We start from the raw sequence: 14,237 nt of genomic DNA, 5'->3' as shown, positions 1-14,237 counted from the left end.
CTATGGCCAGGGCAGAGGGAAACACAGGTTCATATGCCTGCAAGGGTTTTTTTTTTTTCCTTCCCTCAACTCACTGTGGGGATCTATTCAAGCCCTCAGCACTGCAGGGGAGATTAACAGCAGAAGCAGCTCTAAGGTATTGGCTTCAAGAAGGGTGGGGTCGCCACTCACACAGTGAGTTAGTTACCAATTAAGCACTGCCAGGATTCAGAGTCTCACTTCTGGTCTGTCATGTTGACACCTGCATCTCCTGCTTCATAGAGGACTGACACAAGGCATCAAACATTTATTGTTTCCAGCATGCATGAAGCACTGTGCTGGGCTTGGTGGGCAAAACAGGCATGAGCCTTTCTTTATATGCTTATAGTGTAGAGACAAGAAGGAAAGGAAGGAAGGAAAGAAAGGAAGGAAGGAAAGAAGGAGGAAGGGAGGGAGGAGAGAAAGGAAAAGAAAAGAAAAAGAAATAGAAGCAAAGTTTCACATAGATGAGGTAAGATTACCACTCTGATAAGTGCCAATGAAGAAAGGGGAGACCCAACACCAAGCTGTTACAGAGGCCAGAGGATGCTATCATGAAGCACAGACTGAGCTAAGACCTGAAGGCAAAGCAAGAGTTAACTAGATACCAGCTTGGGAGAGGAGAAAGTGAGGGGTAAAGCTTTCCAGACCCGAACCGAAGGCCCGGCAGTGGAAGAGATGTTGGCATACTGAGGAAGAAATCCAGTGCTGCTTCTTAGGTGTTGTCCATGTCTCTGGTCTCACAAAATCTCCACATGTCAGACAGATCCTTCCAGAGCTCAGATCTGACCATTCACTCTCCCACCTCAACATGGCCTAGGAAGACTTCCTCATCTGGCTGTTCTGACAAATTCTCTCCAGAGCTTTAAAAAATACAGACATTTGGGCTCCATTCCAATCTCCTGAACCAGGATCTGTGGAGTCTGGAGCAGTAGCAAGCAACAGCATTGCATGGGAACTTGTAAGAAATGCACACACTCAGCCTACCCCTGACCTCAAAATCAAAGACTCTAAGAGTGGGGCTCAGCAAACTGTGCTCTAACAGGTCCTCCAGGAATTGATTCAGCTCCGGTTTTAGAATTATTACTTTAGAGGAAAGACCAACGGCAAAAGTTCCTATGAGATTCTAATACGGCCTTTCCACAGAGACAGATTTAAGATCTGGTTCAGGATTACATTGAGGCTCCTTAATGGGGTGACCATAGTTCTTGGTGATTGAGCCCGCTCCTCTTTCCCACCTTATTTTTTTACCCCATCCTCTGTCATTCCCCCATCTTGAGCTCTGTGCTCCAGCCACACACAACTCTTGTAATTCTCTAAAGGGCACCAGCTCTCCGTCTATTCCATTGCACATGCAGCTTCATCCTGCTGGAACTTCTGCACATCTACTCAATTGGCATTCCCCAGTGCTATCTCCATCCCTTCATGTAGTTACCTGACCCTATGACCTAGGCCTCAGTTTACATTCACTTCCTACGGGAAGGCTTTTACGATCTAATACAATGTAAATGATGTCTCTTCCCCTGTGATAGTACTTTTCACTCTATATTGAAATTATTCATCCCTCTGCTAGACTGAAATTGAGGTCCACCTATACCCTTCTCCCTCCCAGAACTGGGACTTGGCCTTTGTGTTTGAAACAGTAGAGGCACCATAGACCTAGGGAGTGAATGCCAATAGTACTCACCAAAACGAATTTCAAAAGATGACAGAAAATTATTTTCAAATAAAATGCATCAATCCATATGCCAGTATCAGGTCTTTTCTAGAACCCACTAGAAAAATGGATTTGGTTGTGGAGACAGTAGAATATAGTGGAAAGTATCACTTTTAGGAATTGGGAAGTCTAGGTTCAGGAACCAATATATTTATTCAATAACCATATGGCATTGGGAAAAGATTTCTATTTCTATGACTTTGTTTTCTTACCTATAACTTAGAGTTTATAATTTCTATAGCAATGTCACAAGACTGCTGTAAGAATAAAAAAAGGATAGATATATTATTTCTATGACTATGGTGTAAAAAAAAATTTAAGCCCAAAGATGATAGGTGAATAAATATTTTATTGTTTATATAGGATTATCTCAATCTCCTTGGAGACTAACTGACGTGTTTGGTTTGTTTTACACAGTTTTTATGGAAACGAGCCCTCAAAGATCGCTTTAAATATGTTCGAAGACCCATAGAAGATGATGAACAAGTGATTAGAAATAAGTGTAAATTTGGACACCGAAGAGGCCAGACAAGGAAATCTATTGCTGATATAAGATTTGATGGAATTAAACTTGTCCAGATCAAAGTAAGATTGAATTCTTAAATATTCTGATGACTTGATTGATTGATATATTGATTAAGGGCTAATAAATAATAGTATTTAAAATAATTAAAACAAAATGAGATACCTGTTTAAAATTTGAAGTATAGTCAAGAACCAAGAAAGCCTTTTTTGCTTGGCTAACACTGAGCATGGTATTGCCAAGAAAAGAATTCCAAAAGCAATTTACTGAACATCTCATGTTCAGTTTTGTTTCACAACCTTCAAAAACTTGGAAAAACAAGTTCAGAGTCCTCAAATACTTTTTTTTGCTCTCATCCTAAAATACATCTTATGTTCTTGATGCTCTTATTGCTACAGGAAGTTTTTTAATACTCACACTGTGTAGGTTAGATAGCCTCCAGTCTCCAGGATTCAGGGAAAAAATAACCCACATGCATGGACACAAAACTCCATCCTGGCCTTCCCTTCCCTGTGGGTCCTGAAGCCTTTCCAGCGCAACCCAGAAGTGGTTGTCAGGAACTCCAGGCTGAGGGCCCCAGGAGGGCCTAGAGATTCTTCCCTCACCAGTTGGGAGGTCATGTGAATTCCACTTGTCTGAAATCCTGTGCATACTCCTTTTCTACCTCAGAGCACCGAAATATCCTCAAAAACAAAAGTCCTCCTGCTAGCAAAGTAGATTGAATTCTTTAAGTAGGATGTCTGAACTACCGAGTATGAAAGTGAAATCTCTTGTCCTCCCAATTCCGTTTCTCTTAATCCAGTGTGAATATGTAAATCCTAACTCTTCACCACAAACGTGTTTATATTACTGAATGTACTTGGTGTAAATATTCTATTTTCTTTTTCATCTGGTATATTTATTTGATAGTAAAAGGGCAAAGTATTGAGTCACCTCAGTTTTATTAGTGCTTGTTATAAGATCCATAGTACAAGACTATTTTGCAAACCACTCATCCCAGCATCATGCATAATGCAAAACTTGGATGAAAGTATGTACTTTAAATATCTTATTCTAATTTTCAATGAGGCTTTCAAAATGATAGGTCAGTTAAGATAACACAATTCTATAATTGTTCTTTGACAAAAAGACAAGGCAAATGAAAACTACCCTAAATTTAGTGGTGTAACTTTTTAGAAACTTTGCAAAATTTCAATTACAAACTAAAATTATGATAAGATAGATTCATATTTATTTCGAAATCTTTTATGTTCATAAAAATCACTTTGTGGGAGGGGCCAGATGGCCTAATAGGGATAGCTCCAGTCCGAAGCTCCCAGCTAGAGCAATGCAGAAGGAGGGTGATTTCTGCATTTCCAACTGAGGTACCCAGTTCATGTCATTGGGACTGGTTAGACAGTGGGTCCAACCCACGGAGGGCAAGCAGAAGCAGGGTGGGGCAGAAGCAGGGAGCTGGGGACCTCCCTCCCTGAATCAAGAGAAGCCATGACTGTGCTATATGGCCAGGTTACTGTGCTTTTCCCACGGTTTTTGCAGTCTGCAGATCAGGATATTCCCTCATGTGCCTATATCACCAGGGACCTGGGTTTCAAGCACAAAACTGTTTGGGCAGATACTGAGCTAATTGCAGGATTATCTTTTCATACCTTAGTGGTGCTTGAAACCTCAGTGAGACAGAACTATTCTCTCCTCTGGAAAGGGGGCTGAAGTCAGGGAGCCAAGTGGTCTCACTCAGTGGCTCCCTCTCCCACGGAGCCCAGCCAGCTAAGAACCACTGACTTGAAATTCTCACTGCCAATATAGCAGTCTGAAGTCAACTTAAGTCAATCAAGCATGGTGGGGGTAGTGGTATCTGCCATTAATGAGACTTTAGTAGGCAGTTTCCCCGAGAGTGCTAAGGAGTCTGGGAGGTCTGGGCTGGGCAAGGCAAAGTGGTTGTGGCCAGACTGCTTCTCTAGATTTCCTCCTCCTTCAGGGCATCACTGAAGGAAAGGTAACAGCCCTAGTCAGGGGCTTACAGACAAAATCCCCATCTCCATGGGCAGAGCACCTGGGTGAAGGGGTGGCTGTGGGCACAGCTTCAGTGGATTTAATCCTTCCTGTCTGCCAGCTCTGAAGAGAGCAGCTTATCCTGACAAGAGAGATTCTTCCAGCACAGCACTCGAGCTCTGCTAAGGGACAACTGCCTCTTGAAGAGAGTACCTGACCCCCATGCCTCCTGACTGGGAGAAACCTCCCAACAGGGGTCGACAGACACCTCATACAGGAGAGCTCTGGCTGGCACTGGCAGGGGCCCCTCTGGGACAAAGCTTCCAGAGGAAAGAGCAGACAGCAATCTTTCCTATTCTGCAGCCTCCACTGGTGATACCCAGGCGAACAGGATCTGGAGTGGACCTCCAGCAAACTGCAGCAGACTTGCAGAAGAGGGACCTAACTGTTAGAAGAAAAACTAACAAACAGAAAACAAGAGCATCAATGTCAACATAAAGGACTCTGCCAACAAAAACCCCATCCAAAGTCATCAGCCTCAAAGATCAAAGGTAGATAAATCCATGAAGATGAGGAAAATTCAGTGCAAAAATTCCAAGAATTGCAAAAACCAGAGTGCCTCTTCTCCTCCAAATGATTGCAACTCCTTTCCAGCAAGGGCACAAAACTGGACACAGAATGAGATTGACAAATTGACAAAGTAGGCTTCAGAAGGTGGGTAATAACAAACTCTTTTGAGCTAAAGAAGCATTTCCAACCTGATACAAGGAAGCTAAGAACCTTGATAAAAGGTTACAGAAACTGCTAAGTAGAATAACCAGTTTAGAGAGAAATGTAAATGACCTGATGGAGCTGAAAAACACAGTGCAAGAACTTTGTCATGCATATGTCAAGTAACAATAGCAGAATTGATCAAGCAGGAGAAAGGATATCAGACATTGAAGATCAACTTACTGAAATAAGGCATGAAGAAAAGATGAGAGAAAAAAGAATGAAAATGAATGAACAAAGTCTCCAAGAAACATGGGACTATGTTAAAAGACCAAACATATGATTGGTGAACCTGAAAGTGACAGAAAGAATGGAACCAAGTTGGAAACATACTTCAGGATATTATCCAGGAGAACTTTCCCAACCTAGCAAGACAGGCCAGCATGGAAATACAGGACACACAACTAAGATACTTCTTGAGAAGAACAACTGCAAGACACATAATCATCAGATTTAGAAGGTTGAAACAAACAAAAAAATGCTAAGGGCAGCCAGAGAGAAATGTCAGGGAACCCACAAAGAGAAGCCCATCAGAGTAACAGCAGATCTCTCTGCAGAAACCCTGCAAGCCAGAAGAGAGTTGGGGCAATAGTCACATTCTTAAAGAAAAGAATTTTTAACCCAAAATTTCTTATCCAGCCAAACTAAGCTCCATAGTGGAGGAGAAATGAGATCCTTTACAGACAAGCAAATGCTGAGAGATTTTGTCATCACCAGGCCTGCCTTACAAGAGTTCCTGAAAGAAACACTAAATAGGGTCAGGTGCAGTGGCTCAAGCCTGTAAACCCAGCACTTTGGGAGGCTGAAGCAGGTGGATCAAGAGATCGAGACCATCCTGGTCAACATGGTGAAACCCCGTCTCTACTAAAAATGCAAAAAATTAGCTGGGCATGGTGGCATGTGCCTGTAATCCCAGCTACTCAGGAGGCTGAGGCAGGAGAATTGCCTGAACCCAGGAGGTGGAGGTTGCAGTGAGCTGAGATCACGCCATTGCACTCCAGCCTGGGTAACAAGAGCAAAACTCTGTCTCAAAGAAAAAAAAAAAGAGCACTAAATATGGAATGGAAAAACAGGTACCAGCCACTGAAAAAACACATGAAAATATAAAGACCATTGACACTATGAAGAAACTGCATCAACTAATGGACAAAATAACCAGCTAGCATCATGATGACAGGATCAAATTCACACATAACATATTAACCTTAAATGTAAACAGGTTAAATACCCCAATTAAAAGACACAGACTGGAAAATTAGATAAAGAGTCAAGACCAATTGGTGTGCTGTTTTCAGGAGACCCGTCTCATGTGCAAAGACACATAGGCTCAAAATGAAGGGGTGGAAAGATATTTACCAAGCAAATGGAAAGCAAAAAAAAAAAAAAAAAAGCAAGAGTTGCAATCCTAGTCTCTGATAAAACAGACTTTAAACCAACAAAGATTGAAAAAGACAAAGAAGGGCAGTACATTATGGTAAAGGGATCAATGCAACAAGAAGAGCTGACTATCCTATAGATGCACCCAATAAAGGAGTACCCAGATTCATAAAACAAGTTCTTTGAGACCTACAAAGAGACTTAGACTCTCACAAAATAATAGTGGGAGATTTTAACACCCCACTGTCAATATTAGACAATCAATGAGACAGAAAATTCACGAGGATATCTAGCACTTGACCTCAACTCTGGACCAAGCAGACCTAATACACATCTACAGAACTCTCCACCCCACATTAACAGAATACACATTCTTCTCAGCACCACATTGCACTTATTCTAAAATTGACCACATAATTGGAAGTAAAGCGCCCCTCAGCAAATGCAAAAGAACAGAAATCATAACAGTCTCTCAGACTGCAGTGCAATCAAATTAGAACTTAGCATTAAGAAACTGACTCAAAACTGCAAAACTACATGGAAATTGAACAACCTGCCCTGGAATGACTATTGAGTAAATAACGAAATTAAGGCAGAAATAAAGAAGTTCTTTGAAACCAATGACAACAAAGAGACAAAGTACCAGAATCTTTAGGACACAGCTAAAGCAGTGTCTAGAGGGAAATTTATAGCACTAAATGCCCACATCAGAAAGCTGGAAAGATCTAAAATTGACAACCTAACATCGCAAGTTAAAGAACTAGAGAAGCAAGTGCAAACAAATTCAAAAGCTAGCAGAGGACAAGAAATAACTAAGATCACAGCAGAACTGAAGGGGATAGTGACACAAAAAACCTTTCAAAAAAACAATGAATCCAGGAGCTGGTTTTTTGAAAAGACTAACAATATAGATGGGCCACTAGCTAGACTAATAAAGAAGAAAAGAGAGAAGAAGAGGCAAATAGACACAATAAAAATGATAAAGGGGAAATCACCACTAATCCCACAGAAATACAAACTATCATCAGAGAATACTATAAATGCCTCTATGCAAAGAAACTAGACAATCTAGAAGAGATGGATAAATTCCTGGACACATACACTCTCCCAAGACTAGACCAGAAAGAAGTCAAATCCCTGAATACACCAATAACAAGTTCTAAAATTGAGGGAGGAATTAATAGCCTACCAACTGAAAAAAGCCCAAGACTAGACAGATTCACAGCAGAATTCTACCAGAGTTACAAAGAGGAGCTGGTTCCATTCCTTCTGAAACTATTCCAGAAAAATAGAAAAAGGGGGACTTCTCCCTAACTGATTTTGTGAGACCAGAATAATCCTGACACCAAAACCTGGCAGAGACACAACAAAAAAAAAAAAGAAAGAAAGAAAGAAAATTTCAGGCCAATATCCCTGATGAACATCAATGCAAAAATCTTTCAAAAAATACTTGCAAACAAAATCTAGCAGCACATCAAAAAGTTTATCCACCACTATCAAATCAGCTTTATCCTTGGATGCAAGGCTGCTTCAACATATGCAAATCAGTACATGTAATCCGTCACCTAAATAGAACCAATGACAAAAACCACATGATTATTCCAATAGTTGCAGAAAAGGCCATCAATAAAATTCAACATCCCTTCTGCTAAAAACTCTCAATAAACTAGATATTAATGGAACATATCTTAAAATGATAAGAGCTATTTATGACAAACCATAATCGACATCATACTAAATGGCAAAAGCTGGAAGCATCCCCTCTGAAAACTGGTACAAGACAAGGTTACCCTCTCTCACCACCCCTATTCAACACAGTATTGGAAGTTCTGGCCAGGGCAGTCAGGCAAGAGAAGGAAATAAAGAGTACTCAAACAGAAAGAAAGGAAGTCAAATTGTCTCTGTTTGCAGATGACATATTGAGAAAACCCTATCATCTCAGCCCCAAAATTCCTTAATCTGATAAACAACTTCAGCAAAGTCTCAGGATACAAAATCAATGTGCAAAAATCTCAAGCATTCCTATATACCAATAATAAAACAGCCAAATCCTGAGTGAAATCCTATTCACAATTGCAGCACAGAGAATCAGAAACCTAGGAAGACAACTTAGAAGAGACATGGAGGACTTCTTCAAGGAGAATAGAAACCACTGCTCAAGGAAATAAGAGAGGACACAAAGAGAAGGAAAAACACTCCATGCTCATGATTAGGAAGAGTCAATGTCATGAAAATGGCCATACTGCCCAAAGTAATATATAGATTCAATGCTATTCCCATCAAGCTACCAGTGACTTTCTTCACAGAATTAGAAAAACTACTTTAAATTTCATATGGAACCAAAAACAGCCCATATAGACAAGACAATCCTAAGCAAAAACAATAAAGCTGAAGGCATCATGTTACCTGACTTTAAAATATACTATAAGGCTACAGTAACCAAAACAGCATGGTACTGGTACCAAAACAGATACATAGACCGATGGAACAGAACAGAGACCTCAGAAGTAACACTACATCTAACACCATCTGACTTTTGACAAAACTGACAAATACAAGCAATGGGGAAAGAATTCCTTATTTAATAAATGGTGCTGGAAAAACCGGCTAGCCATGTGCATAAAACAGAAACTGCACCCCTTACACAAAAATTAACTCAAGATGGATTAAATACTTAAATGTAAAACCCCAAACCTTAAAAATCCTAGAAGAAAATTTAGGCAATACCATTCAGGATATAGGCATGGGCCAAGATTCATGACTAAAATCCCAAAAGCAATTGCAACAAAAGCCAAAATTGACAAATGGGATCTAATCAAACTAAAGAGCTTCTGCACCACAAAATAAACTATCATCAGAGTGAATAGGCAACCTACAGAATGGGAGAAAATTTTTGCAAGCTACTCATCTGCCAAAGGTCTAATATCAGAATCTTTAAGGAACTTAAAGAAATTTACAAGAAAAAAACAAACAACCCCATCAAAAATGGGTAAAGGATATGAACAGACACTTCTCAAAAGAAGACATTTATGTGGCCAACAAATATATGAAAAGAAGCTCATTATCACTGGTCATTAGAGAAATGCAAATTAAAACCAAAATATGATACCACCTCATGGCGGTTAGAATGGTGATTATTAAAAAGTCAGGAAACAACAGATGCTGGAGAGGATGTGGAGAAATAGGAATGCTCTACACTATTAGCAGAGTGTAAATTAATTCAATCATTGTGGAAGACAGTGTGGCAGCTCTTCAAGGATCTAGAACCGGAAATATCCTTTGACCTAGCAATCCCATTACGGGGTATTTACTCCCCAAATTACAATTCATTCTACTATAAAGACACATATGCATGTATGTTTATTGTAGCACTATTTACAATAGCAAAGACTTGGAACCAACCCAAATGCCCATCAATTATAGACTGAATAAGAAAAGTGTGGCACATACACACCATGGAATACTACACAGTCATAAGAAAGAATGAGTTCATATCTTATGCAGAGACATCGATGAAGCTGGAAGCCATCATTCTCAGCAAAGTAACACAGGAACAGGAAACCACACCACATGTTCTCACTTATAAGTGGGAGTAGAACAATGAGAACACAGGGACACAGGGAGGGGAACATCACACACTAGGGCCTGTTGGGAGGTGGGGGCAAGGGGAGGGAGAGCCTTAGGACAAATACGTAATGCATGCAGGGCTTGTAACCTAGATGACGGGTTTGTAGGTGCAGCAAACCACCATAACACATGTATATTTATATAACAAATGTGCACATCTGCACATGTATTCCAGAACTTAAAATTTTTTTAAATCGCTTTGTAAAATAACATTATTACAATATGCATAAGTTGCTTTTCTCAAACATTTGATTTTCAGTAGAATAAAAGTAGAGTTCCTTTCAAATCAGTTTTTCCTATTTTTCTATGAAGTATGCCCCACCAAAATTCAAAGGAATTGATGAATGGTAAAATCAGTTGTCCTCAGCCGTTGTCCCCAGCCTTAGAACTCAAGGGTCAGTTCATGGGATCAGAGGTCACCCCCCTGGACACAAGGCTAAATGGAAGCTCCCCTCTTGTTGTGACACAACATTTTTGAACCAGCTTGTACAATGACACTTTCCGTCTCTTCTTCATGGAACTACACTGTTCATGGTTTTTCCTTTCTAGCCCCTCAGACATCCCGAATCCTTGGATGAACCCTGCTATCGTCAATCCAGGGGCCTTTGCTACAAAAGGAACAGGGAATTGAATGTATCAGGGTTAGCAGTTAAGTGGCAATGGAATTTAATTTGGACCTACCTCCCAGCTAAGGCTAAAAAAGCGATGATAGGGTGGTCATGATTGACATCTGCAGAGACATTTTTCCTGGCAAACAAATCCAACTGGTAAGGATTTACTTTGCTCCCCCTTACAAATAGTGCAAATTGCTGATTCTTTAAAGACCGTAGCCTCTCTGTTTATGCTCTCATGTTCTGTAAAGCAAAAAGCCTTAAAGGATGGGAAAACAATTTATAGTCGAATATTGCAGAAACACTGTGTTTCTGGATTTTGTACCCTCCATGGGGATTAAGCAAATGTACAAACTCTAAGAAGTGTGTGTGGGGGTTCCATACATTGAATTTATCTCATATAATTTGATTTTTCAAACTGATTCCCTACATTATTTTGAATCTCTGGTTTGAACTTCTTTTTTTTTGAGACAGAGTTTTGCTCTTGTTACCCAGGCTGGAGTGCAATGGCGCGATCTCGGCTCACCGCAAACTCCGCCTCCTGGGTTCAGCCAATTCTCCTGCCTCAGCCTCCTGAGTACCTGGGGTTACAGGCACACACCACCATGCCCAGCTAATTTTTTGTATTTTTAGTAGAGACGGGGTTTCACCATGTTGACCAGGATGGTCTCGATCTCTTGACCTCATGACCCACCCGCCTCGGCCTCCCAAAGTGCTGGAATTACAGGCTTGAGCCACCACGCCTGGCCTTGGTTTGAACTTCTTCTGTTTGATAGCTCTTTTTTAATATCTTTAAGATTGCTGAGCCAGGTATAGTGGCTCATGCCTGTAATCTTTGAGCTGGGGAGGTCGAGACTGAAGTGAGCTGAGAACGCACCACAGCACTCTAGCCTGGGTGAGAGAACCAGACCCTGTCTCAAAAAAAGAAAAAAAATATTTCTGAACATTAAAAATATATTGATTAAGACATACTTGGATAACTGTCACTTCTTAAAATTTCTTAACTAGGCACAATATTTTCATAATATAGAAAAAAATTATTTCCTATGTTGCAGAGATGGCAAATGTAGATGCAGGCAAGACACAGGATTCTGGCCATTCACTCAAAGGCAAGAAAGTGGGTTTGGCTAAACTGGAGGAAGATCTTGAGAAGGGATAAATAGAGGAAGAGATTTTTCTTTTGCTTAATTTTGTTTCTGTTCTTTTCACTTTGGTGGTCTGATGGGATTTACCAAAGAATTGAAGGATGTCTCAGTGAAATGAGCTGGATTTCTTATTCCTGTCACATGGGCTCCCACAGGTAGACCAAGCAGCTGCCGAACTTGTGCAGGTCTGAGCAAAGGGCATAGATCTTTTGCCCCTAATTCCTCCCACTGCATTCTCCTACTCCTGTTTTAGCTCTGCTTAAGCTGTGTTTTTTGGCTGCAAAACTTGAAGCATCTGCAATGCCAGAGCACCACCTATGAGTCAGTATACCTGAGTTCCTCATGTCCCACTGCTAGAAAGACTTATCATCATGTTACGTAGAGAGGTTTGCTTGTCAGAATCCCACATTATGTTCCCAGACCATCTTCCAAAATGCCAGGTATTTTGCCATGTTTAAAAATGCCTTTCCAACCTCAAGACCTCAAGTGGCGACAAGTATAGTGGTGCAGTCAGTGCAGCAGCTGTGCCTTTGCTTTTTACGCATCTGACTTCTAGTTTTAGATGCAAAGAGTGTATAGCCCCATGAATTGATAAATCTGCTTTCTTTTCCTAATTGTCTTTAACTTTACCTCATCTTGTATTTGTAAACGGAGATATAATTAGATTCTTAAAACAGTACGCTTAACTGAGTAATTTTGTAAGTTGCTGACAGTATCTTATTAAAATGATGAAAATGCTGGATCTAAAAGCTTAGAGGAATTGTGTGGAACTGCGTGGCAATGTGCAGGATTGTACTTTATACAGTAGTATTTTTTGGTCATAATCCTTAGATGTTAAAGTTGTATGAATCAAACTCCTCACTTCATGGCACAGTCTCACTGTTGTCCTGTGCTGAATCTTTCTCTGGTTTTATTATTCCTTTCTGTCCCCATTTCTGTCTGCCTTTCTCCCTACTTCTGACTGTAGGAAACCATACTAAAGCGTTCCGTATGTATTTTTTTGTTGTTGTTTGTAAATGTTCCAGAATGTGTTCTGTCATTTGGGGTTCATGTATACTTGATTTAACATAGATGGGGATTTTTAACCTCATTCGGCTTCATTTTTTAAACTGACAATCTTTTAAAGATTCATTCATATATATTTCAAGTCCATTGATTTTAACCATTATAGAGTGCTCTTGCCTCAAGTTCTGTTCCCACTAAAAATTGCACTGCAGGGAACACCATTATACATACCTGGTTACGAAGCTGTGTGTCATTTCTTTGGGTTGCACATCTGGAAGTGGAACTGATGGGGCTCAAGGCCTGCGTGTACTCAATTTCACCAGTTGCTCTTCAGAAAGACTTTGCTAGTCTCACTCCTACACCAGTGGAGATCCCTGTATTCCTGCCAACCCTTGGCATTATCCAGCCTTCAAAATGTTGCCAAGACTAATAGGTATAAAGTGTAATCTCATTCTTGTTGTGATTTACATTTCCATGGATTAATGAGTCTGGGCATCTCTTTATATGTTCGTTAGCCTTTCGCATTTCTTCTAGAAAGTTACCTCCTTAGATCCATTGCCTATTTTCTAATGGGTTTGCATCTTTTTCTTGTTAATTTTTAGGAAGCAGTCTTTCCCATGCCCCAAGTCACAAAGTTACTCTCTTATTCTTTCTTCTATTATGTTTGTAATTTTAACTTTCATGTTTAAATGTTTAAGTCATCTGGAGTTCATCTTTGATAGACCAATGGGATAAGAGAGAATGCCCAGAATACACCCAAGTCTATTTGGGAACTTGATGTACAATAAAAGTGGCACCATAAATCCATGAAGAAAATGGGCTGCTTTGTAATTGGTGTTGAGAAAGTGGTTCACTATATGGTGATCTCTATTTAACAACATATACAGTCTGTTCTTATGCCATTCCATGTTGCATTTTCCACTTAGTGTTTATTACCTAGTACCACTTAGTGTGGAGATATTTATTGTTGCCCATTGGAGGATATGCTGTGTCAGAGTCCCTCAGTAGAGAAGATTCTGTGTAGATTCATCCTCATTTTCAGAATAAGGGGAAGTAGAGGGAGTTCTCTTAAACCAGCCTCCAGGACCCCCTTGTAGCATATGCCCCCTCACAATGACATCCTGGGCTATGGTGCCACATATGGAGGGAGTGTTGAAAAAAAAAGAAGATTCTGAACATCAGGCAGCACAGGGAGCACCAGGACAAGCTCTGGCTTCTAGCTCCTCGGGGAGCATCCTGCTGTAACTTGATGAAGATGGACTGGTGGAGGGATCCTGCTCTTACTGTCCTGACCCTGGGATGAGGGCGGTCGTATCTGGTCTACATGGGGCACTGGACCTTGGATCCCCACGTCATCATAGCTCAGTGTTCATCCTTTCTTGGGGTTCTCTTCATTCAAAAAATTCCTTGGTGGTCCTCTTGACCTGTCAGATTTGAAGCATCAGGATGTAAAC

At 40.5% G+C, this 14,237-nt stretch overlaps 1 protein-coding gene across 2 annotated transcripts in view; it reads left to right on the top strand.

The window, feature by feature from the left end:
* SAMD3 (sterile alpha motif domain containing 3) overlaps positions 1 to 14,237 on the top strand; it is a 64,298-nt gene that overhangs the window by 29,707 nt on the left and 20,354 nt on the right. For both annotated transcript variants that reach the window (XM_008995042.5, XM_078370793.1), the window contains one exon: positions 2,153 to 2,320. In XM_008995042.5, the coding sequence (XP_008993290.2) occupies positions 2,153 to 2,320 (168 nt within the window). The remainder of the gene's footprint in view (positions 1 to 2,152; positions 2,321 to 14,237) is intronic.

The sequence above is a fragment of the Callithrix jacchus genome, chromosome 4, assembly GCF_049354715.1.
Source record: "Callithrix jacchus isolate 240 chromosome 4, calJac240_pri, whole genome shotgun sequence".
NCBI lineage: Eukaryota > Metazoa > Chordata > Mammalia > Primates > Cebidae > Callithrix > Callithrix jacchus.
Note: the sequence above shows the minus strand (reverse complement) of the source record. Positions and strands in the feature narration are given on the sequence as shown.